Source organism: Xyrauchen texanus, chromosome 22, assembly GCF_025860055.1.
Source record: "Xyrauchen texanus isolate HMW12.3.18 chromosome 22, RBS_HiC_50CHRs, whole genome shotgun sequence".
NCBI lineage: Eukaryota > Metazoa > Chordata > Actinopteri > Cypriniformes > Catostomidae > Xyrauchen > Xyrauchen texanus.
Window position 1 is genome coordinate 12,966,499 of NC_068297.1, and position 26,334 is coordinate 12,992,832.

Sequence of the window (26,334 nt, forward strand, 5' to 3'; positions counted from 1 at the left end):
GCCAGCTTTTGGGTCTCTTGGCAGACAAAATTACAGCCATCATAGACAATAAATCAAACAGCTGAAATATAGAGACAATTCCATTCCCCATCCTCCAAACACACCTACCCAAATTTTGTGACTAATTTAAATGTAAATTTGGGATGAGTCAATACTGTAATTTTCACAATGTATCTTTCACTTTTTCAAAAAGAGTTGAGATGTTATTTTTTTTTACCCAACCTGTGGGCTGCAATGCAAATCAAAAACAAGTAAAAGTCATGCAGTGTGGCAAACACATAGAAGATTTGATTTCAATGCATTTCATCGAACGCTTTATCATACTTTTTTTAACAAATATACAACATTCACAAGTTTAGTTTGTATAAATAAAAGGCAAAATGTCCAAATTAAAATAAGTGCATTGTTATGACAAGAAGCACAGGAAGCCTTCAGGGATAGCCTGTATCAGGATGAAGGGAACAGACAATCTGAACATCTGTCTTACACAATGAGAAGATAGCACAGTACTAATTATATCATGGCTCTCTACAATACTTAATTCTGATTCTTGTCAATCACTGAATGATGACATAAACCCTGCAATCCTGCAAAACCAATGATTTAAACAACTTAAAGCTCAAATAAGTTTAAAAAGGGAGTGTTTTTATAAAATTATAAAGCTTCACATGTCTGGCTTTAAACCCTCCAAAAATTGGCCCCCTTCGCTTACATTCCAAGTTCCTTATTGTTACCTTCATTTCTGCCATTTCTTTTTTTAAGGGACGTGTTGAAATGAATTTTCATGGAGCAACCGGGACAAAGGGCATCTGCACCAGTTTTCATGCACAGAGAACACCAGCAAACACAAAACAAGCTGGGCTGTGCATTTAAGAATGTCAGGAAACCATTGATTGGTTAAATCACGCTTTTATCCAACAGATAATACTGAGGCACAAAACGGCCCAGCTGCAGGTCCATTTCCTCTGTACAAATGAAATACTCTGCAGTCTTCCTCAACTGTAGCTTTCAGAAACATCTGTGGTGGCTTCACATGTATGCTCGAAGGCAAAAAAATACATTTCTCAAAAGATTACACTAGAAATCTCGCAAACAATTTTCAAGAAATTACGCTTTCCTGAATGGGAGAAAAATTTTTTGTAAAAATCCTGTCTGAATAGTCAGGTTAAATAACCAAAAGTCCACAGGGTTTTGACACCTCAGTGCATTCAGATGAATATAGAAGTGAATGTCAATGTAAAATACGTTGTATTTGCATAGAAAATGTCTTTCTTGCACAGATAGGCTATAGAAAGACATCACATAATACAGCAGAACTGTGTCCTGTTTCAATCTAAAGACTATTTTCTCCCCATCTTTAACTCTTTTATCCGAGTCTTTATTTTCTTCACAGCTACTGTTCTCTCATTTCTCTCTCTGTATGTGGTGATCAGCACTCATCACCAACAGACAGCAGAAGAAAGTTGATTCATCCATTAGAGAGACGGCAATGAGCCGGTAAATGTCCAAGCTAATCTGCCTCACACCTGGGCTTTTAGAGATCCATTTACCTGCTGAGCTTTCAGCGTAGATGCCATTTTACTTTCCAGAGCTGACCGAGCTTGAACGCTGGAACCAAAACCCAAATAAATGCGCTGAGCTGGGACTGATAGCAAATTGAATACTTCTGTAATGAATGGTTCTAGTGAGGTGGACAAGCAGTAAACATGAAGATGCAGGTAAACAGCAGGGAGATTTAAAATTGACTCCTGCATGAATCTAATGGAGTGATTGTCCATGTGAAGTACAATTGTGTGTACTTTGCTCAGGATGGAGGCAGAAATAACTGGATATATAATGGATCTCAACCCATTTACCATGAAAGCATTAGAGTAAATACAAGAATGATTCTGAAGGAATAGTTTTTATAAATAGTAGAGCACAACTAAAGGAAACAGAACAAAACAGAGGAAATTAGAACAGAACAGATATGATGGAGAAGAGAACAGAATCCAAAATAATTGAATAAAATAGATCTGAACAAAATGGCACAGAATGATCTGATTAGAACAGAAAAGAATGGAAATTATAGGAACAGAACACAACCAAATGAAACGTATCACGATAGAATAGAACACAATTAAATTAAGTAGAATAGATTTGACATGTAAAGAATAAAATTAAAAAGAACGATACGAAATTCAGCAGAACAGAATAGAAGGGAACTGAATGGAATATTACAGAACACAATTAAATAAAGTAGAATAGAATAAACCTGATGGGAACACAACCAAATGCTATAGAACAGAAAACAAAAGAACAAAATGCTACAGAACAGAAGGGATCTGATAGGAGCAGAATAGAATCAAATGAAAATAGACAATCAAATAAAGCACAATAAAACTAAATCAAATGGATCAGATAGGAACAGAATAGAATAAAACTGAACGGAATAGAATAGAACAAAATCAAAACAGAATGGATCTGACAGGAACAGAATTCAAATGAACAAACAATCGTATTGTAGACACTCACCTTGGAGGCCAAAGCCTCTACACTCTGTCTACATGTCTTTTCAATATCTAGATTCTCCTGAATGTTGTTCACCTCCTCGATTACCCTGTGAGACACTAAGGACAAACACCACATCAAAACATGTTTTCCGCAATGCAAAACATAGAAAACCACACAACAAACACAGATTCTCCCACACACACATATCAAATTCTGCAGTCAGTGCAATAAAACATCATTCAGGTCACAGACAAGGTCACATCATCATACAATTTCTCTGACCATGAACCTTTGGATGGCTCTTTATTAGCGTTCATGCTCCGGGCACTTTTAAACAGAATTAATGGAAATATTTAGTGTTTAAAACTGTTGTAACTGTTTGTAGTGGACAAAACATTTGCCAACACAAGGTTAGCAAGTATTTGTATTGTGCTTGACATATTTCTAATTCTTTATTAAAATTATAGATGAACTAATGATTATGAACTAATATTAAGAGACTGATGGAAACAGCAATGTACACATTCTCTTATACATACTGAAGTGAAAAGTGAAGTGCTGTTACTTTGCATATTTCTAATCAAATACATTTCTCCACTAAAAATGTTATCACCAGCATAGCAATTTGAGTGAATAGTTAAATATAAAAATGTACATTGATATTTGTATTTGGCTTTTTGGCTTATTACAGCTGGCATGAACTACATAAGTTTGTGTAAAACCTGATGATCCATTTTTTCACAGCATGACTGAAGAACATTCCAAAGAGCATTTTGTGTGCTTCAATCACAAATATGTTTACATTTGATTAGTGACCTTGAAATAATGCAGCATCATTAAAATTTGATAACTTTTCTTTGTTTCAAAACGTTTCAAAAGTTTTATAATAATAATAAAAAAAGGTTAGTTGCAATCCCAGATGGACTTTTAATACCTACTGTATACAGTAAATGCATTTTAAACTGAAAATCTTGAGGTTGAAAAAAAAAGTCCATATCAATGTATTTGTCAACTTGCTTGCTTCTCTCTGGCTCCCTCCTGGTAGATGACCTCACTAACTTAACCTTCATTCTGCTAGAGGCAGTGTTGCCTATTGTATAGGTCTGTTCAATCAGTGCTGCCCCTCCTACTGATCCGATAGGGATGTGCGAGTGAGATTAGGACTGTAGGAGGCAGGCCTGTCTAGGTGAGCCCATTGTTTGGGTTAATCGAATATCTTTCTCTTTGCTTTCACTGACGAATGCAAAAACCTTTAAAAGGTACACCGTTTCCGTCTCGCTAAAGTTTTTCCTCCTTTTGTCATTTTTTTTGTCATTTTTTTAACTGTCACCAAATCACAGAGGCAAAACTTTGTTTGTTATCTGAAAAATGTGCATAAGCTTCTTCTAGCATTCTCAATGCAGTCAGTCGGATGAGGAGATGCAATCTATCAAGTTTAAAAGCAGCAAAAGGAGATGTAGGCAGATACAACTCTGACAGACGCTCTTAATGCCTGGAGCTCTTGCCTTATTTGTGTCCGTAATCACCAGAGACTGGCCGCAGACCAGCTCACAGCCTCTTAACTAATTACATATTGTGGTTGAGAGGCAAAAACAGGAATTACCGCCATCACGGCCAGCGGCTGCCTCCCAATGACATCTAATTAAAACTTGATGAACGCCTATGTCTGTGATATCCAAGTCTCTGCTGTAAGCCTTTCCCTGTCACTCATTAAACAGTATTTAGCTACCAGTTGTTCCCCCTCTACCCCATCTTTTTTGTCTCTCTCTCTCTCACTGGTAGTACTAGCACTAAGTGACAGGTTAATTGTAATAGCTGCTACACATAAACTGGGCTAAGTGTGAGTTGGTTGTGGAGCGGGGGGTGGTGGTTCACACGTCAGGGTTGGCAGCTTTAATTGTAAGTTTTGGCCTCCCCATCAACGTTCCATCTTCAAAGCTCTTTCTTCTTCCACAGTTCCTCCTATTTTTCTCGGCTCCTTGTGTGTCCTCTTAGAGACAGACAGTGATTACGCGTGCAAAGACGTGGAGTATAATGCTATCAGGGCTGCGTGATGGAGAAGTGAATTAGAGCCTCCAATGCTGTTTCTACAGCGTGGAGCTTGATGAGGGGGCAGATGCCTTTGTGGTCTTAACCATAGAACACAATGGTCATGTTGTCATTAACCTTGCCATCTCCAATTGAAAAGACATGATTGTGTGTTGGGGGCTTCTCTCTCTCTCTCTCTACCCAACACTCCCCCTCAGTCGCTTTGCACTGAATAGAAGCAATTTTCAGAGAGCTATGAAATCACGTAATAGCTCCTAATATGCAGCTGCTCTGCTAGAAGCTGCAGCCACTATTTAAGTGGAAGTCATACACAATATGTGTTTATGGCAGAGGAAACATGAGCAAAGGCCAAGATTTTTCACAAAAACGCACGCTCTTCTCTATCAAATAATTACTTATTTCATGCATTAAAATGAGAATGTAATGGATTTTTTTCCCTGCAACACTGGCAGATATTTTATGTGCTTTTTAAAATTTCTGCAATTTAATTCATGTATTTGAATTCCATGTTTTGCCAGAAGAAAAATAGTGACATTTGTATAGATGTGTCAGAGAGGTGAAGTGCAGTGATTTGATGGGTCGTGCCCATTCAGGAGGGACCGCATAAAAATCTCTGAGATCGAAACATGTCGCCTCCCTTCTCTCTCCCCCTCTCTCGTGTGTGCGTGTGATTCATATAAACCCAAACTTTACTTCCTAACAGCCAAACATGTTGAGAGCTCCACCATGTCTGCATTAGCATTAAGAGATAGCTAAAATATCTACTGCATTCATAGACTGCCAACATCACATACCATGCGAAAAAACAAAGCTTTGTTTAAAGAAAGAAAATGTGATACAGAATTATTTTGATCATTAATGTCTCAGAGGTCTTATTTGAAAACAAGGAAAAGAATACTTAAGGAAGAGTAAGTGTGTGTCTATACAGTATGCAATTGCATCACATGTCTTAACAATGCTCACAAGTTTCTGGGTTACAAAGTCCAAAACAACAGAACTCACTGCTAGTATATCCAAGAGAAATGAAAGCTGTATTTATTTGGTTTCTGACAGAAGCAGACAGCATCATGGAATTCTACCTGCTCAACACCAGTTTTGTGTACAACAGTAAAGAGAAGACTCAGGGGTGCAGATCTTATGGGAAGAATTGCAAAGTAAAAGCCACTTTTGAAACAGAAAAACAAAAAGAAAACATTAGAGTGGGCAAAGAAACACAGACATTGGACAACAGATATTTGAGTGTTATGAATCTTTAACTCATTGAGCTTTTGTGGGATCAGCATGACTTTAAGGTTTGTGAGAAGTGCCCGACAAGACAGCCACATTTATGGTAAGTGCTACAGGAAGCGTGGGGTGAAATGTCACCTGAGTATCAGGACAAACTGACAGCTAGAATGCCTGCAAAGAATGGATCTGCAAAGCTGTCATTACTGCACATGGACGATTTTTTTTGATGAGAGCTCTTTAAAATAGTTTAAGAAGTTATGAAAATTTCTGTTCAAATTGTAATAGTAATTTTTCACGTTATTAATGTCCTGACTATACATTGTGATCAGTCGAATGCCACTTTGGTGAATTACAGTTCCAATTTCTTCCATAAGATCAAAATCTGTAAATTTTTCCAAATATTTGGCCGTCAGTGTAGGTGCATTTTGGATCTTCAAAATATTGGTATCCATAACTTGCATTGTATGGAACTACAGAGCTGATACTAAAAATCTTTGTTTGTGTTCAGCAGAAGAATGAAAATCATACACGTCTCAGATGGCATGAAGGTGAGAAAATTAGAGAATTCAAAATTTTGGGTGAACTATCCCTTTAACTACAGTCACACTACAGAAAAATGTAGTTAAAATAGTTTGGTTGCTACGTTCTACTCCCCAACACTGATGCACAGTGTCTGACATAGCCTATGCTGAGGCAAACCGGAGAAATTAATGAGATAAATCAAAATACAAATTTTAAACCCAACCTTGTTCAAATTCCTTTAGCTTCCGTAAGGCCTCATCTCTTTCCTCTTGCATTTGTTTACACTGAAACATAAAAAATACATTAGTATACATTAACAAGTGTGGCTCAATGTTACAATGCCAGAGTACTGGCAAAGTATAGTCAAAGTAGCCTTTTGATATAACACATTTTTTATGTGAAAAAAAAAAAAAACATTAGTTATGTTATGAAGCAAAAAACATCCCAACCTTAACGCTACACATAGAAGTACAATGAACAAGAAATAAATTGACAAAAGAAAAAACTTTTCTTACCTCCTTTTTGACTTTCTCGTGTTCTTTTTTGAGGCTCTCATATTGAAGTACTGCAGAAACACATGGACGCCAGTTAAACATGTCTTTCCAAAGAATGAACTACACAATCAGTTAAAATTAAAACCTCTTAGAGGTCGAAAACAAGAGGCAACTCATGTCCAGCATGAGGATTGCTCATGGAATCTAACACTAATTTCCACCCTGAAAATCAACACAAAGGTATTTTTAACAAGAGTGCAATAACATACAATTTCAAATCGAGGAAAAATGTGATCATTCTAAATATAAATGTGATAAATCTAAATATAGCCTTTAGAATGAATCAACATCACCTCTAATGGTCTGACATGATCTGACATCATGTCTTACTAACCACACTGTGTCTGGGTTATAACCACAATGAGTCTGGGTTACCCAGGAAAATGTACAAAACAAAGTTTTGTTTGGTCTTGTTGCCCCTTCCGGAATACAACATAATGTGAATAATAATTGGGGTCTGCAGTGTGCTTCCTACAAGGGATAATGTGTACATTGCCTTAAAGATACCTTTAAGAGAGTTGTTTACTCACCTAATTCTAGAATGATTCTAAAATTACAACGCAGTGAGGAACATTAATATGTGTATCTGTTAAGATAGACTGGCATTTCATGCACTTTCATGCTGGAATAAAAAAACACAAAAGAAGCTCAGCTTTTAACCAGGATGTTCACCTAAATCTTGCACGTCCACACAAGTCACCTAAAGTAAACGTAACCAGAACTAAAGGGCTTTATGAAGACTTCTTCTCTGCATGCAAGCAAGAGGGATCAAAGTACAAGGAAAGAGCAACAATATAATCTTTGTTCCACTTTAGAGTTTGTTGGTTGGTTTATTTGCTTTCCAAACACTTGTAAGAAGTAATATGGATTTTTCTTTATGAAATTATGTTACATGACCAAATCGATACCGAGACGAGTATTGGAACACGAATGTTCAGTTTTTTTTTTTTGTTTTTTTTTTATCTGTATGTTCAGTTAGCCTACAGTAGTTAGCTATTTCCTAGATGCACTACGGCACTGAGATTCCAGCGCATACCAAACGCACACAAAGACGGACGCTGTTTTTGGCGCACCTGCACTCTTCTTGCATTTGAGAGACTTACCTTGGTTGGACATATCTGAAACCATCTTTACTTCTTTTTTCCCTTCTGTAGACGCCATTGAAAGTTCCTGTGGTCACCGATTCAAAACTCCGGTAAACCACAGCGCGAGCGATTACAGGAAATGACACCTGGACAGTGGGCACACCCTAACACTCCGGTAAAGCCTCAATCACAACACGCGTCATTTTGTCCGTTAGTCGTTTTTTAAACTATGCAGTTGTTTGTCACAGAGGTTGATGATTTATTTTTTTTTTTGTAACTAATGTAACTTTTTTTTTATCTTGGAAACGGGTTGACCATGACTTTCTACTATTAAATTTTTTTGGTAGCACACTTTTCAAATGTTTTTTATGTAAGCCTATATATTTTAATGTTTTATCTTTGTCACAGACCCAATAATAAAAATAATAAAAAGTATTAAATGCATTATACGTTTTCAAATTAGGTTAGAATACAACGGTGCACACCTTAAAGAATGTTTCGAGTTAAAAATAAGTTTAGCTCAATCGACAGCATTTGTGGCATAATGTTGATTACCACAAAAAATCATTCTGACTTGCACCTCCTTTTCTTAATAAAAAAGAAAGAAAAAAATCGAGGTCACATTGAGGCACTCACAATGGAAGTACATGGGGGCCAATTTTTGAACGTTAAAGTACTATTTCAAAAGTATTCACAAGACATTTAACATTATTTTAGTGTGATAAAATCACTTATTAACCTTTTCGGTGTTAAGTTATAGCCAACGATGTAATATCAACAAACCCTAAAATTCAACTTTACATCTCAAAGAATATATGAGTTTCAAGAGTAGAATTAATGTAAGTGCTTTTATAAAATTATAAGCTTCACATATCTGCCTTTAAACCCTCCAAAAATTGGCTCCATACACTTCCATTGTAAGTGCCTTACCCTCACTGTAACCTCGATTTTTGCTTCTTTTTTTGAGAGGGATGAGTTGAATTAAATTTGTGTGGTAATCAACATAATGCCACAAATGCTGTCGATTGAGCTTAACTTGTATTGAACCTGGAATATACCTTTAAGAAAAAACAATTCTGGTCAAAAAGTGTATCAAGATTGAAAATAATATAATTTTTTTTAATAGCCTACTGATGGAGCAACATAATTTGTGTGAAACGAAATAATAACAAAAGGTTGTTTTGATTAAAATTTCTCTAAATAAGTACTGTGGGATGCCACTCGAGTATCGGAAGTGTGAATGGCGAGCTCTGCGCACTTTGCTAGTTTTAATACTTTTTATGATATAAACCGGTGAGATTCATAAATGTTCTAGGAGGACAATATGTCAAAGAATTCAAATTCCTCACGCTCTGGAGACATTAAAAGCTGATGCCCACTGGGAGTCGACTTGGTCGGGGAGGAGTGTGAAATGCTGCTTGGGATGAACATGCCATCAATGCTGACGAAGTTCGTTGCTGACTTGTAGGATCTTGCTGAGATACGTCGATTGATCACAGACATGGAGGCGACGTTCACTGATGTGGTTACAAGAGTGGAGGATGTTCAGAATCAGATTGATTACCTGTCATCGGAAAGGGATTTATCTGCTAATCTGCTAGCAACCAAGGTGGATTTTGAGTGTGTCTGGGAGAAGTTGGAGGACATGGGAAACCATAGCCGGCGGAATAACTTCTATATTGTAGGATTCCCAGAGGGAGTAGAGGGACAGGATATGGGGAAATTCGTGGATGGGCTCTTTCCGAATCTACTCGACATAGCAGGCCATAAGCTGGAAGCTCACAGAGTTCCTGCTTGGCAATCCGCAGAGGGAGACGGGACCTGATCAATTCTGGCTACATTTCTGAGATCATGATCTTGTGTTACACGAGGTGAGGAGTAAAGGAAGGCTTTCTTAGAAGAACTACAGCATTTTCTTGTTCGCAGACTTTGCGAACTCGACAAGAGAGAAATGTGAAAGATTCAAGGAATGCAAGAAATATTTACATCAACGGAAGGTCGCTTTTGCACTGATAATCCTGGCCAAATTGAGAATAGATGCTAAGGATGGCTGTAAAACATTCACATGCCCACAGCAAGTGTTGTCCTTTATAAAGTCAATGTAGTCGAGTGGACTGGCTCACTGAACATTCGCTTGACTGTTTGAGGAATCATGCACGCTTGTTTTGTGCTGGGTCCGCCTAGTGGCTGGAGTTTATTTTGTAGAGAAACACACATTCAGGACAGTTTTATGGATGAATCTACACACTCTTTGTGCTTAGTCCGCCTACTGGCTGGAGTTTGTTTTGTTAAGTATTTCTTGCAAAGTCATTGGAGTGAGTCATTTGCTTGCACTCATGTGCAACCGGGTGGACCGGCTCACTAAACATCCACTTGACTGTTTGAGGAATCGGTTTGCTTTTTTTAGAGTGTCACACCTTGAGGACAGTTTTATCGATATATCTACACGTTCTTTGTGTTTATTCCAGTGTAAAAAGATTAATGGAAAGGAGGCGAAAACCGGCTTGACAATATAAATAATAGTTTAATGTAAAACTGAAACAAGAAGACAAACACACACAGGTGTCAGACAGCTGCCCGTAAATCTCTCTCTCTGTCGCACTGCAGCTTCCAGTCGGCCTTTATCCCTCTCTGAGGCTTGATTAGCCTGATTAGGGACTGAATGTGTGGAATCACGACCCGGCCCGGCCTCCATCCTGCCACATCCATCTATTGGTTGGAGAGATTATCTTGTGTAATTCGGTCTCACAGAATTTGTTCAGAAACACCGGATTTGAACAATCCGATGACAAGGCAGTCACAGGGACTCTCATAGGCGTGCATGGACTGTTTGAGTTTGGCGGGATTTGGAGTCATTTGGCACTGTCGCGCACGGGGTTAATGTGCATGTTTTTCTTTTTTCTGTTTGTTTTGTGGGATGTTCGGGTTTTGATGGTTGTACTAATGTTGAAATATGGTGTTTATAATCTTTTTTTGACACACAATATATTTTTTCTTATATGTCAAAGTGTCAAATAATTTTTCATAGATCTTGAAGGCAAGCCGCTGGCACCCCGCATGATATAATATTGGGAGGAGACTTACATTATTTTTATTCATAATTTTGGAAGTGGTGGCACGGTCACTCACCTCAATCCGGGTGGCAGAGGACACTAAAAAAATTTGCCACTAATCTCATGTGATACATTTGCATACACTGCTGGACATTGTTAGTAGACAAATGAAATAAACCAGTGATATTGTGAAGAATGAAGCAGTTTGTCAAACAGTGATACTAATATAATTTAATTATATCTGACACGACAGCAGTCAACACAGGTAAAACACACGTTTATGCATACAGAAGAGTTGGGATGTTTAATCATTATTGTATCGCAGCACATATATATTTAAAGCACTGCCGTGGTAAACATCCTCTATCCTCCTCTAAAGGTAAATAACACTGTCAGTGACAGCCACACACTAAATGACCATTCAACACCTATAATTACCAGTCTGTCATCTAACCAGAAACCAAGTTCGGTGTACATGCTTTCATTAGCTTGTTTTGAACATTTAAAATAAAACATAGTGTATCTTCAGCCAATGGCCAATATTACTTTGTTCTAAGGTACAGCAATTAGTTTCAGTTATTACATTGGAATGTTTGAAAAATATGGTACGTTGCATGTTTATGTTGTGTGTGCATGATGTTCCAGTGATAGTTGAAGAGAACATGTGTGTGTGGAAATGAGCCCTGAATTTTTTCCTTTGAGCTCAATGGTTTACAAAGTCTGTTTAGGTTGGGGACAGTGAGATATATATATATATATATAAATATAAATATAAATAAAAGAAATTAACACCAAGGGAGCTTGCGTCTTTGGAAACGAAACAGTAAACCAAAACAAAAGCAAATGTAAGATATACAACCATCACATCTACACATCCTATCCACATGCTGAAATACATACAAACATGTATAACACAACAATAGGGGACACTGGAATAATCTCTGGGGGTTATGCCCAAATAATCTAAACATCACTGTATTATGTATCGTGGTAAAGGTACAGGGGTCTGAGATGATTGACCAAGGCCTTCTGAAGGTCTTAGGAGGTGCCGTGGCGGGCAGCGGACTCTCTCGGGTAGAACTCGGCCAGTGTGCTCTGAGGAATTCTCTTCAGCATTTCTTTGGGGAAGATTCGGAGCAGCTGCCAACCAATGTCCAGTGTCTCGAACACAGTCCTGTTGTCATAGGAACCTAGAGAAATTGAAAAACAAAAATAAAAAAAAAGGAAACAAAACACCCTTTAGATCAGTCTGATGACATCAAACCTATTCGTATCACGGACCTCATTGCCTCACAAAAAAAAAAAAAGTTCAGAAAGTTTATTCAAAATGCATTAGGCTAATAGGCTTGCAAGCATAGAGAACAAACATCCAGGTATAAAAGACTTGTTCAAAAAATAAACAGGAAATACTAAATGCACTGGAATGCACTACTTCCAAATCTGCTCTATAGCCAAGTATTTGGCTTCATTTTGTAAAGAAATACCACATAAAACCACAGCCCGACACAACATAAATCATCATTTCATGTTTTATTTAAACAGTTGAAAAGTGCTTTACATGAAAGAAACATTGTATTGTTCCACAAAAAAACGTTGAGTGAATGCATGTTTTGTTCTCTGTAAATCGAAGCAATAACAGATTTTTTGAGTCCAACATGTGTCGGTGGAACTTAGACAACTGGTAATGACAGTGATTGTATGAGCACACAAAGGCAGTGGAGAGATTTCTTACCAAAATAGGGCTACGATCAATATGAATAATGTTCATGTGGCTTTTTTTTTTTTTTTTTTAAAGTCAAGTGAAGGGTTTGTTGGAGTCAGAGAGACTTGCTCCTTGTGCCTCATTGAAGAGCAGCAGCATTGAAAAGAACATTCACTGGGGTGAAATGCCTTGCTGCAGAGCAAGAGAAGTGGCGGATATGCATACAGTACTAATATAGAGTACTGAAACTGAACACAGCAAAATAGCACATGCACACACAGTAAGTAGCCTAATTCTGGAATTTGGTAAGGCTGGTGGCATAGTTTGATTAAATACAAATTCTCTAGCACTACACTGGTAAATTATTATTTTATTTTTTTTCAAGGAAAAGCAGATTTTGAAATAATTGCCTCACTGCAGGTTTAATTTCTGGAAAAGACAAGATACTACAGACAGCAAGAAAGCCTCAATCAGTTGAATTGTCATGAAGTTAAACAACAGGGCTAGAATCCTTTGCCAATTTCAGACTATAGCAAACAAGGGGGCATGACGCTATGCGAGGGTTAATCGTTTGAAGGTGAGCTCTGCTAAAACTTTGCTACAATTATCCTTTTAAGCAATTAATAAAATGGTAATAGTTTTGCTTGTTAAACTGTGCTGGGTGTGCAGGATGTTGAAAAATTTGAAATCGTCGGCCTGTGGGGACATTAAAAAGCACTTACATTGTCACACTGTGGAAGTCTCGCAGGATCAAGATGCAGCAGTCCAGTCGATAATGACAGCAGTGAGCTTAATGACGTAGGTTGGGATATCTCCAACATTTATGCAGCACTAATGAAAATCTCAACCGACATGGAGGGTCTCGCAGAAATATATAGAACGATCACGTCTATGGAGGCAAAACTTTCCTCCTTGATCTCAAGAATGGACATGGTTGAGAAGCATGTCGAGTCTCTGAAGTCGACTGAAAGAGAGCTGCAGGCTAACCAAAGCTGATGTTGAACGGGTGTGGCAAAAACTAGAGGATATGGAAAATCGGAGCAGACGTAATAATGTTTGTTAAGTTGGAATCCCAGAGGGGAAAGAAGGTCAAGATATGGTGAAGTTTTTGGACAGATTCATTCCGAATTTGATCGACACAGCGGACTGCCAGCTTGAAATTTTGTGGGGCCACAGAGTTTTCGGTCAGCTTTCCGGGTCAGGTGAAAGACACAAATCTATCCTGGCAAGATTCTTGTGGACAGCTGTCAGAGACTTTGTTCTACAGGCTCCAAGGTATAAAAGGCAACATCATGGACTTTCCCGGAGATTTTTCCGAACTTACACGGAGATTCAAGGAGTGTAGGAAATTATTGCACCATCAGAAGGTAAGCTTCACATTGTTGTATCCTGGTAAGCTAAGAATTGACACCAAGAATGGACGCAAGGCTTTTGCATGCCCACGACAAGCTATGGCTTTCATTAGTGACAGAGTGAGTGGGTAACTTTGCCTGCACTAAATCAACAATACAGGCTACACATTGTACATTTAACTTGCTGTTGAGCTCATTTGCTCATGTTGTGGGTTCGATGTTTTAGGGGGCTTATTTTATTGAACATATTAATGTACAATTTAATGACATGGTTTATGTTAATATTTTTTTTTAATAATATACAGTATATGTAAAAATCACCAGACTTGAGCAATCTGGTAGCAATAGTGTCATGGAAAGTCTCGTGAGCATGCATGGACAGTCGGATTTCCGATCAATGGACACCAGTTGAGACTGTTATATGTGAGGTTGAAGCGCATTTCTGTTCTGTGGGTTATTAAAGATGTTGGAATTTTGGATAGCGGTCTATATAATTTAGCATTGGGTACACAATTTTTCTTTGCATGTCAATAGGTCACATTTTAATATATGTAAAATGCCTCTCTCCATGTGAAAGGCTGGGGCACCCTATAAAAATGAGGAAGGTTGTATCTTTTCTTAAGTGTAACAATTTGATATAGTGTTCCTTCAAGAGAAGCACCTTTCTTCACAGGAAGCTGTAAAACCTGGCAAGGAGTGGGCATGTGTTTTGTAGTTCTGGTTCAGGTAAGAGCAAGGGAGTCATCACATTGATAAATAAGCATTTACAATTTAAATGTCTCAAACAGATTAAAGATAATTTAAGAAGAATCATTATTGTTTGGGCTAAAATACAGGGGCAAAAACTGATTTTGGCTAATATGTATGCACCCAATGCTGATGATCAGAACTTTTTTTTTATAGATCTTAAGGGAAAGCTACAAGCAGCTGGGATCCTTCATGATATGGTTTTGGGTGGAGACTTCAATCTTTTAATGAATCTGGTCCTTGATCATAGTAAATGGTCCTCAAATTTATAACGCTATTTAACCTTAGTGGTTTTCAAAGCACTTTACACTGTGACTCACTCACACACACACACGCGCACAGCTGCCATAGGCACAGCTGCCATGCAAGGCACTAGCCTGCCATTGGGAGCAACTTGTGGTTCAGTGTCTTGCCCAAGGACACTTCGCCATGTGGAGTCATGTGGGCCAGGAATCAAACCGCCAACCCGCTATTTTTTTTTTTTTTATATATATCCAAGTCACTTATTCCATCTGCCACTGATCAATTGGGAAAAAAAGACATTCTTGACTCAGATATTACTTTGGAGGAGCTTGTTGAGGTAATTAAAGCCTTGCCAACAGGTAAGGCATCGGGGCCAGTTGGTTTTGCCACAGACTTTTTTAGATCTTGTCACAGAACTGGCTCCAATACTGCTAGAAGTTTACACAGAGTCTTTAAAGAAAGATGGACTACCGCAAACCACGGCGCAAGCCCTGATCAGTCTCATTCATAAAAAAGATAAAGATCCAAATGAATGTATAGTTATCATCCAATTTCCCTGATCCAGTTAAATAGTCTAAAATTGTGGTCATAATTCTTGTGAAAATATTCAAAGTTTTATAAATATTATGTGGTCAGTAGCGAATGATCAGACCCAGATCACTGCTTTCTCACTTGAGGCTGAGAAGGCGTTTGATAGGGTGTAATGTGATAAAAAAAAAAAAACTTTATAAACAACCGGTAGGGGCAGTGCAAACTAAAGGATTAATTAGTTTTTTTTCTCTTGGTAGGGTAAACTGGCAAGGCTGTCCTCTCTCCCCTTTATTGTTCTGTCTTGCCCTGGAACCATTAGCAGCCACAATAAGAGGATCATTTTCCTGGTATTGTAGCAGGAGGTGTGGGGCACAAACTTCTACTCTACACAGATGATATATTCTTACTTGTCTCTGACCCTAGTCTCTAGTCTATGCCTAGCCTCACTAGAATTATTTATTCTTTCTCCAAATTTTCAGTATATAGTGTGAATTGGTCTAAATCGGATGCTCTTGCTCTGACAGCATATTGCCCTGCCATGGCTTTCCAACCTGGTACCAAGCAAGGCATTATGTGTTTAAGCATTTTATTTTCAGCAAATTTGGGTGATTCAGTTAGAGTTAATTTGGAACCATTAATGAAAAATTACTTGTGTGATGCTGATAGGTGGGCTTCACTACATTTGTCTATGGCTGGGAAGGTCAATGTTATAAAAATGAATTGTATCCCCAAATCCAATTATCTACTACAATCTCTCCCTCTAGAAGTTACTCTTTTTTATTTTAAACAATTTGATAGAATATCAAAGTGTTTTATTTGGAATGGTAAACAACCTTGGTTGCATTTCAGTAAGCTACATAGACCAATTGTCAAAGGAGATTTAGGCCTCCCCAAAATGTTGTTTTATTACTATGCTTTTAAACTCAGACACCTGGCCCATTGTTCTCTTCCAACTGAGAAAGCCCCACCCACCCTCAAATTGCCCAGATAAGTAAAAAGGCATCCCATTATTTCACACTTGCATGCAGTATGGACAAAGATTTCCGGTATGTTCAACTTTGATACTTACCTAAATGTTTCCTGAAGCATATGGCTGAACCCCAAATTACATATTAACAAGTCCCTATTTTTCTGGAAAGAATGGACTGAGAGGTGAGTTGCTACACTTGGTGACCTTTATGAAAATGGAGCTTTGAGATCATTTGAAAATATAGCACAACAATTTGGGATTTCTAGGTCTCAATTTTGCACTTTTTTCGGTGGTGGTACAGTACCAGTAGTCCCCTAAAGTAGCCCCCCCTAAAGCTGCAGACACCCTTTGAAACATTACTGCTCTTAAGAGTTTATGGGAAGGAGATTTGAACTTGGTATTGGAGGATGGGGAGTGGGAAAGAATATATATATATATATATATTTTTTTTTTAACTACGTCTAGGGATGCAAGAGTATGCCTTATTCAGTTTAAGATTTTGCATAGTTTCTACTGGACTCTCTCTAGATTGTTTAGGCTTGGTTTTCAAGACACACCTACCTGCTGGCGATGTCAGTTGGAGGATGGAGACATAGTCCATGCTCTATGGTTCTGCGCTAAGATTCAAGAATTCTAGGTAAGAGTCCAGAATTTTACCTTTGAGCCCCAGACTATGTATATTGAGTGATGGGGCGGTCATTAAAGTAGGTGACAAATATACAAAAAGCTGGATCCAAACAAGTGCAATGATTGGCAGACAGATAATTTTCAGAGGATGGAAGTTAATTGGTCACCCCCTCATTTCAAGAACGGTTCACCGAATTGGGCAGGGTGGCAGCATTTGAAAAGATGTCATAAAAACAGCTTTGCAAAAAGATGCATATGTAAGAAATGGGATGGTATTTGGCCTTTCTGGAGGGCTCTCTGTGAGGAACATGTGGAGAGAAACAGAATTGTGGTGGTAATTGTAAATTCCATTCTTTGTGGAATTATTTTCTCTTTTTTTTTTGATTGTTATATTTTTATTTTCTCAAATATTTTCTTCTGTTTGTTTGCTTACATGCCTGCATGGTGTAATTTAGGCTTTGATAGGGATATTTTTTGAGGGACAGGGAGGTGTTGAGGGTAATGGGAGTTAAGTTGATTCTGTGTGTATGTATTTAGTTTATTCCATATTTCACATAAGAATCATTAATAGAAAAAAAACAAAAAAAACAAGAAAAAACAAAAATAAACAAGCAGGGGTTTGCACCTTGAGCAATGAAGTTCTTCTCAAATTTCTGCAGGAACTCCAGGTACAACAGATCATCAGGAGTCAAAGCTTCCTCACCAACCACAGCTTTCATGGCCTGAACATCTTTGCCAATGGCATAACATGCATACTGTGAGAGAAGATACATAAGAGACAAACAGTCAACAAAATCATGATTACCAAACAAATTTATCTGAAAGTAAACCATAAGCATAGCACAACATGTTTACCAGTTGGTTTGAGACATCAGCATGATCCTTGCGAGTCATTCCCTCTCCAATAGCAGATTTCATCAAACGAGAGAGAGACGGCAGGACGTTGATAGGAGGATAGATCTTTAAAAATAGTTTAGAATAAAAAAAAAACCTCAAAGCACTGTATTTTAACTTTAATACTGTATAACATTAAAAACTAAATTCCTTAATCCATATGTTAGGTGCAAATGGGTCACAGCATGCCTTTGCAGAGTATTTAATTCCCCCCACCAGTTTGCTATCATACAAATTCATAATAGTATGAGTCTATAAACTTCTCACCTGTCTGTTGTGCAGTTGTCTGTCTACATAAACCTGTCCCTCTGTGATATATCCAGTCAAATCAGGGATTGGATGGGTAATATCTGTATTGACAAAAAGAGAGAAATACATTTTTAAACCACATTGTTATGAGGGAAAAACTCAAAAGTCCAGTGGTAATTTTTGTCAAGTTATATTTAAAAAAGGTTTTGCAAAAAACATGTCAGTTGCTGTCTTTGAGTTACTCTGAAGACAATAACCGGTATAGCAATTTTGTGTGTTGGACAGTGAAGAGATACCGTTTTTTTCGTCACAGAAGGGCCAACAATGACAAAAAGACAGTTAGAAAAAAAAGGAGGTTTCCTGGTGCTGCTATAATGGGGAATACTCATTCAGAAACACACACAAGTCCTTCACAAGGATGTTTCTATAGTAACCAAAGCCATCAAGAGTGCTAGTTACTGGGTGCAGTTGCTGTGTCCGGCCAGAACACAAAAAAAGATGTGTATATTTTATATCTCTACGGTCCACAATATGCTTGATTCTGGCTCATTCTTACAATATGTATAATTTTACATGAGAATACAGTGTGTGAGAAGAGTGAGCAAGTGTAATGGAATGCAAGTATGGGGCGATTCTCACAAAACCTGTGACATTAAAATGCCTGGTCCTATTTTATCCCATAATCAAAAGATACATAACATTTTGCATATTGAAGCCCATTCATATTTTTTTGACATTGTGACCACTTTCTTGTCAGGCACATTTTACCCCATCATTATTGCAATGCAAAAAGATGGTCATTATGAGATTCTCATTACCATTTAAATATTTTTTTTAAAATGCTGCAAACTATTTATGCATCATGGTAGTACTCCCCCTGGTACTTTATAATATAAAACAATATTGTATATCAACATCTATTTTTTTTTTTTTTACTGTAATACAGAAAACAATGGGAAAGTACAACATAAGGATGTTTTACGGTAATAAGAACTGCGTGGTAAAATGTGCTAAAGAGTCCTGAAAAAAATGTAGGCTTAATTTTCTTAATGAAAAATATTATTTCATATCGATTTGGACAGATATGTTCAGGGCATTTTCTTGACAGGTTTCGTGTGCATCACCCTATGTGTGAATGAGTGCGATTGTGTGTGTGCCCACCATCATTAGGCATGGTCAGGATGGGGATCTGTGTGATTGATCCATTTCTGCCCTCCACTCTTCCAGCACGCTCGTAGATTGTAGCAAGATCAGTGTACATGTAACCTGGGAAACCACGACGACCCGGCACCTCTTCACGGGCAGCAGACACCTACAACACAAAAACCAGGACAAAATGGTGTTTTACATCATGACTTGGAAAGTTGTGCGATGTATGTGCAAAACAGATTAACAGGAGAAGCTTGGATCAAACTTTAATTGACAGTGTTAATGTTACTGTGTAATACATGTTATTACTGTGTAATTATTTTGTAAAGCTGCATATTCACATAGTTATTGTTAATAGTGTAGTAATTAATAATAGTTGTGTAACCTGGACACTAAAATAAAGTGTCACTGACATTTGCATAAATTCCACATGGACTCAATACAAGTTAAGCTCAATCGACAGCATTTGTGGTATAATGTTGATTACCACAAAAATTACTTTTGAATCATCCCTCAATAACGGACTGAAGACGAGTCCGTCATTAAAGTTTTTGTCTTCAAATACATTCCTTAAATGTTGATTGATGCTTTATGCACAAAATGGGTTTCAGATTATGTCAAAGTAACCCATTTGATTATCCCTTGAACAAACACTTAAACCAATTCTAAAAACACTGGATTAAGAATGGAATAATGCATGATGCATAATGCATACAGGAAGATAAAAACATAATCCATTAGATGAGCTATGGCCAAGCCTGAAGGTGACAGTTACCTTCAAAGAATTAAAAGGTAAATTATGTAATTTTGTAAATACTGTAAAATACTTTGTGTGCATAGACAGCTATAGGTAACCAATGGAAGGTTGGTTCCCCCAAAAAGCCTCAACACTGTGGCTCAACATTCCTCTGTTTATTTTATTTTCCCAACTTGCATTGCATGGTAGCAATTACTCAACCAATAGTGTATGACAAGGACTATTTAGGAGAGTGACATATGTCTTCCCTCAATACCAAATGATCAATGGAAACCTGCCCTCTACTTACAATATCCACTGATGCTATATCCACTGATATATCACGTTGAGTATAAAATACACCCAGATCTTTTCCCAAGGTTAAAGAGTTTCTAATAATCCTAAACCACAGTTTCTGTTCTTAGCTAACCTTTACCAGGCTGAATAGGAGAGGATGTAAAATGTTAATGCTCCTGGTGCTCTTTAGAAGTGTCTGACTACCAAAGAAACCAAAGCAGGCAGCTCTGACTGAATGTATTCCAAGGTTAAAGCTTCACAAAGGCAGGAGGGAACGGTCCTTTTACATGCACGCAAACTATTTAGACGGAGTATTATGCGTTTGACACATTTAGACCTCAAAACATATTCTGTTGCACAAAAACGATAATCAATGGTATGAGGGAGGAAAAAGGAGATGGCGCCAGAAAAAGGAAGCCAAACAAAAAAAAAAACTTCTTTCTCTCTCATACTGAGCATCTGAGAATAATTAACTTAAGGCATCTCTGTGGCTCTGAGGCTGAGGAACATAGTAGAATGTAGCTTTTCCACGCTTTCTTTTTCAAAACTGATGTTATGATTGCTGCATAAATGCTATTTTGTGCTTGTCCCATTATCCACTGGTTTGGTTTAAAATAGTGTCTTAGGGTACGTTCAGAATGGTATATTACCAAAACGTGCAGTATACAACCAAAGCACACTGCATAAATACTGTGCGCACAAGATGCAATGCATTTGACCTTCTAATTTCAGTGTGAGAAATTAATATGGAAGCGGTATATACTTGGTCATCTCTTTCTAGACTCATTATTTGATTAGACTTCAAAAAGTTAAAATATTTCACACAATTTTATAAAAAAACAAAAATGCCACTCTAAATTGAATATGCAGCTCACATTTTTTTACAACATGAATGTAGCATACTACAATCTGAAATTATTAGTGTTGCATACGGTTTATTAACAATAAAAAAAATGCAGTACATTTGGCATGGTAAGCTAGCATTCCATTTCAAATATAGCCATAGTCTTGGTTTATGCACAAAGATGAGTGGGCTATGTGGGTTCTTTTTAAAGAGTTTAAATGCTTCTTACACTTTAGCAGATGGTACTGAAATCCATTCATTATGATTGGACACGGTGGCTCTTCAACATAAACCACATAGGAAACACAATACTAACCGTGAAACTGGCCTTTGCTTCAACAATGTTCCAAATGTCAAGAGCAGGTTAATGTGTTTTTGTTACGGGAGGCTGTGCTCTTCCGTGGCTGTTCACACAGTTTTTTATTTGATCACTGCCATACAATTGAAATATGATATCAGAGGAAGAGGCCCTGTGCATACACAACTACCTCTATTGGTAATCAGAGCTGAGAGATACTAAAAAAGGTTATGTAGGATACACAATGATGACTCTATATAAATGTGCTTTTTGTGCATCTAGCAGAAAAAGTGCATGTTACAATTGTTGGGAAATCATAAAATAATAAAGGATCAGATAGAAAGAGACTTATTTACATCACAAGGTCAATTATGTTTCAGCCATCCACAAATTCAAATACCAAATAACTTGATACAACAAGAAACAGGCACAGAAAAAAAAATAATAAATAAAAAACTACCTATAAAGCAGAAAATTGTGTTGCAGATTTGCTTGCCCTTGCATCTAATAGAAAAAGAACCTACTTATCTATTGAATGCTTTTCATAGCAATACATTGTCAAGAGGAATTGTTTATATGAGGGTGCAAGTGCATGTCTTTGTAAAGGAGACCTTCGACCAATTTGGATGAAATGGCTGAATTCTCCAATTGCAAGATTTTTTTAAAAAGTGTTCATAGTTAAGAAAATATTGGTTAAACTGTGAAAGTAAAATTAACTGAGGCTTGATAGCTTGACCGTTTGCCAATAAAACCCACTGTAATTGCAATCGAAACCAATTTGTATCAGTTTATTTGTTTGCGGCCTCAAAAAAAGGAAATTTTTGTATACTGGGACACTATTTGTTATGGGAAATAATTATTTGACATCATATCCTTCTCACCTCTCTCAGAGCTTCAGCATAAGAGCTCATGTCCGTAAGGATGACCAGCACGTGTTTCTCACACTGATAGGCAAGATACTCCGCCGTGGTCAATGCCAGACGCGGGGTGATGATGCGTTCAATGCTACGTAAAGAAATTCAGAAGGTATAATAGGCAGCACAAAATACAAATGACACTGTATAAAAAAAACAAAGCTGTTCGGTCATGATGTCATTTTGTAGGCCAACCTAGAAGGATAATTCGTGATTGGTTAACTCTGGAATTTTTATGGGTTTTTAGAAAAGAGTTTAAAAATAAATAAAATAAGATCTGTGGTTAACACTATTTGAAAGAGACTTTCCCAACAATGGTGAATGATATTAAATGAATGTGACAAATGTTGTAGTTGTAAGCAACTTGTTAGGAGCTAGCACACAACAGTCTGAAAATCCACACAAAAGAAGTCTTTAATATGGTGATCCATCTTTTCAATACAATGGCTATGAATTTGCCTCACTTTAAATCTTAAAACTAAAAGCCAAAAATATCATGCTTGCTAAAGTGTTGTTTGGCACTAAAACAATGCAAGTTCTTGCATGAACACGTGTGCTAGTGGGAATGAGCTTCTCTCATGCACATGCAACAGACATCATGATTTCCACTGAAAATCAACATAATTTAAATATGTCTTCAGAAAACATAGTATTTGATGCACAATTCGCATGGACAACTTTTATGATAATTTTGGGTCATTTTAAGCTTTAATGTGAGGCACTATCAACTGCCATTGTATTGAAAAGACAGACATGAATGTTCAATACATTTCTTCCTTTTGTGTTTCACGTAAGAAATAAAGTCTGATGGGTTTGGAATGTTGAATGAGTAAATTAAAACCTATTCCTTAAAATCAATTAGAAATTACACAAAATGGCAATTAATAATCAGGTTTCAGGACTACAAACTGATCAGCTCTATTAACATCTCACTTAAATGGTCGTGAAACCCCACAACACATTTTATGAGACATTAACAATTATGTACACATTGCACATCATTGAAAAAAATTATAGCACTCATTAAGATGGACTCATAAGGGGAAAGTGGTTAATTTGAAGAAACGTCAAAAAATCTGGGGTATGCCTTATAAATAATCGCATTACAGTAGAGGCAGCTACTCTCGCTCCAAACATGAAGCAGCTATTTGTTCAGATGTACATATTCCATTGTGTCTACTCTGTACATGAACAGGATAACACAATGTCTTGTTGGAAAAACAGAAGACATTTATGAAAATCAAAAAACACAGACATGTCAACTTTTTTTTTGGTATCCTTTACATCACACAGAAGTTACCAGGATTTAGGTCTACAGGGTTTACTGGCATTACGTAATCATGACCATGAAGTCGGAATATTAGGACATTTAACATAGACGAGGTTAGATTAGATTATATGCACTTATTAAATGCAACTTTTTTCATTAGAAAAAGGGCAGAGAGTCCAAATTAATTTCTGTGGCAATCAACATAATTTGTCATCAAATTATGTCAATAAAGTTTAACTTGTACAATTAGTTCACCCAAAAATGAAAATTCTCTTATCATTTACTCACTCTTATGTCATCTCAGAGGTCTATGACTATCTTTCCTCTGCAGAACACAAACGAAGATTTTTTTTTAAGAATGTCTAAGCTCACAATGCAAGTAAATGGGTGCAAAATTCTCAAACTCCAAAATCCACTTAAGGGCAAAATAAAGGAACTCTAGACAACTCTGGTGGTTAAATCCATATCTTCTGAAGTAATATGATAGGTAAGGGTGAGAAACAAAACAATATTTTATTCCTTTTTAGAATAAATTCTCCTCCCTGGTAAGTCAACCTCCAATTAATTTTCACTCTTACATACTTCTGTTTTTGGTGATTCACATCCTTTGTGAATATTGCCCCCTACTGAGCAGGGAGGAGAATTTATGATAAAAAAAAAATTACTTCAATATTAGAGCTGTCTATTTAACGCGTTAATTCAGTGCGATTCATTTATTTTTAAATAACGAGTTAAAAAAATGAATGCGACTAATCGCAATGCCCCCGTATAAGGAAGATTCCTGAGAAATGCTCATGTATTATGAAATAAAAATGCTTGTAGTACCACCGGTTTACTCCAGAGGTCAGTAAGTGAAACTTCAGCAGTGTGGCAATGCATAGTTTAAACAGTGAAGAAAACAACCTTCAGCAGGAATAACACAAATATGCGTTACGTTCTTGCATTCAAAACACTTGTAGTGCAAATCTGAACTAAGGGATCTCAAGATGTGTTCTAAGTATTAAACTATATTTAACTTGACACAGTGACCTAAAAATGTTATGTTTATGACGCAACGCACCCGAGATGCTACACAAGCATGTCTGACGCAGGTGAACATCGAAGGGTTCTTAAACAAGTCCTCATAATGAATCTCTTGATTGACAAATTCACTTGTGTAATGGATTGCTGTGAACTGTATGCCAACGATTGACTTATTATCAATAATATGGTAGTAAACAATACATTGTATTATAAAACCACTTTTTGTATTGTTAAATATTTAAAGATAACTATGTATAATTAATTCATCATTATATATTGAATTATTGTTATATGAGGGGCTTTCTCAGCAAATATTTGTATATGCGATAAATTAATCGGGACACCAGGTAATTAATTAGATTAAAAATTTGAATCGATTGACAGCCCTATTAAATATTGATCTGTTTCTCACCCACACCCATCATATCGTGTCTGAACACATGGATTTAACCACTGGAGTAGTATGGATTACCTTTATGTGGATTTTTAAGCTTAAAATCTTTGGCACCCATTCACTTGCATTGCGAGGACCTACAGAGCTGAGATATTCTTAAAATTGTTTAATTTATGTTCTGCAGAAGAAAGAAAGTCATACACAGGAGGATGAGTAAATCATGAGATCATAAATCATGTATTAACTCAATTCTTAATTTAAATATAATATCCAAATATTTTAATTGCAAACTGTTCTTGTTAATTGTTTTCACAAGTTCATACTTTTGTCCCATGATTAATATACAGAAGTGCCTCAAAACTCTTTTGCTTTTGTCTCCACACATTTTGATGTTCAAGCATCTCTGTCAGGGGTGAGTTGTGGAAATGAGTTATGAAAATTAAATTCAATTAAAAATGAACTGTTGCAGAAGTCTGAGGTGTGAATGACTGGTACTGAATTAGGGGGGGTTTCATGACACTTTAACAACCAATCAGGTGCTATATTGCCAAGAAGATAATTAAGATAATTTAAAATGAGTTCTCACGTAGGATCGTTGGCCAGGTTCAAGAATAAGCACACATTGTCCATAGATCCATTTTCCTCAAAGTCCGACTTAAAGAAACGGGCAGTCTCCATGTTGACCTGGGATTTAAACAAACAGATAAAGTTAAACAGTGAACTAACCAAGATTAAGACTTCAAAAGTCTAAATTAAAGATTAAGACTTCTAGTTTCAGCAGATTCTAATGTCCGTGTAGCACAATGACCAAAAATGTAAATTATGTAAGGTACTGTCTGTTCATTGAACAGATTTCTCTCTTATTCAGTTCAAAATTACCTCTTGAAGCACACTTCCTACAAGAGGAACATCCTCTTCTCTTTATAACGGATTTAACATTTTGACTACCCCGTTTATGAAATCAAGATATAGTGTTACACAAAGTCAACAGCGAATGCATTAGCCATGAGTCCGGACCAGGTCCCAACAGCCAGAGGACAAAAGGCTGGGTCAGAGGTATTTCAAGCACATGTTAATGGAAGCCCTCTACACTTGAATACACAGGTGAACC

The 26,334-nt window shown here is 37.0% G+C and overlaps 2 protein-coding genes across 3 annotated transcripts in view; both read right to left on the bottom strand.

The window, feature by feature from the left end:
- LOC127662083 (shootin-1-like) overlaps nt 1–8,227 on the bottom strand; it is a 44,915-nt gene extending 36,688 nt beyond the window's left edge. The window contains exons 1-4 of one of the 2 annotated variants that reach the window (XM_052153053.1): nt 7,949–8,227; nt 6,807–6,856; nt 6,515–6,575; nt 2,515–2,609 (exon numbers count right to left, since the gene is read on the bottom strand). In XM_052153053.1, coding sequence (XP_052009013.1) covers nt 2,515–2,609; nt 6,515–6,575; nt 6,807–6,856; nt 7,949–8,006 — 264 coding nt within the window. In that variant the 5' untranslated portion in view covers nt 8,007–8,227. The remainder of the gene's footprint in view (nt 1–2,514; nt 2,610–6,514; nt 6,576–6,806; nt 6,857–7,948) is intronic. The other variant, XM_052153051.1, reaches the window with a different exon arrangement.
- Nucleotides 8,228–11,202: 2,975 nt separating this feature from the next.
- LOC127662465 (V-type proton ATPase subunit B, brain isoform-like) overlaps nt 11,203–26,334 on the bottom strand; it is a 41,502-nt gene continuing 26,370 nt past the window's right edge. Inside the window, exons 8-14 of the mRNA XM_052153641.1 lie at nt 25,810–25,907; nt 22,504–22,627; nt 19,460–19,610; nt 18,317–18,399; nt 18,011–18,115; nt 17,781–17,910; nt 11,203–12,173 (exon numbers count right to left, since the gene is read on the bottom strand). Of these exons, the coding sequence (XP_052009601.1) occupies nt 12,022–12,173; nt 17,781–17,910; nt 18,011–18,115; nt 18,317–18,399; nt 19,460–19,610; nt 22,504–22,627; nt 25,810–25,907 (843 nt within the window). The 3' untranslated portion in view covers nt 11,203–12,021. The remainder of the gene's footprint in view (nt 12,174–17,780; nt 17,911–18,010; nt 18,116–18,316; nt 18,400–19,459; nt 19,611–22,503; nt 22,628–25,809; nt 25,908–26,334) is intronic.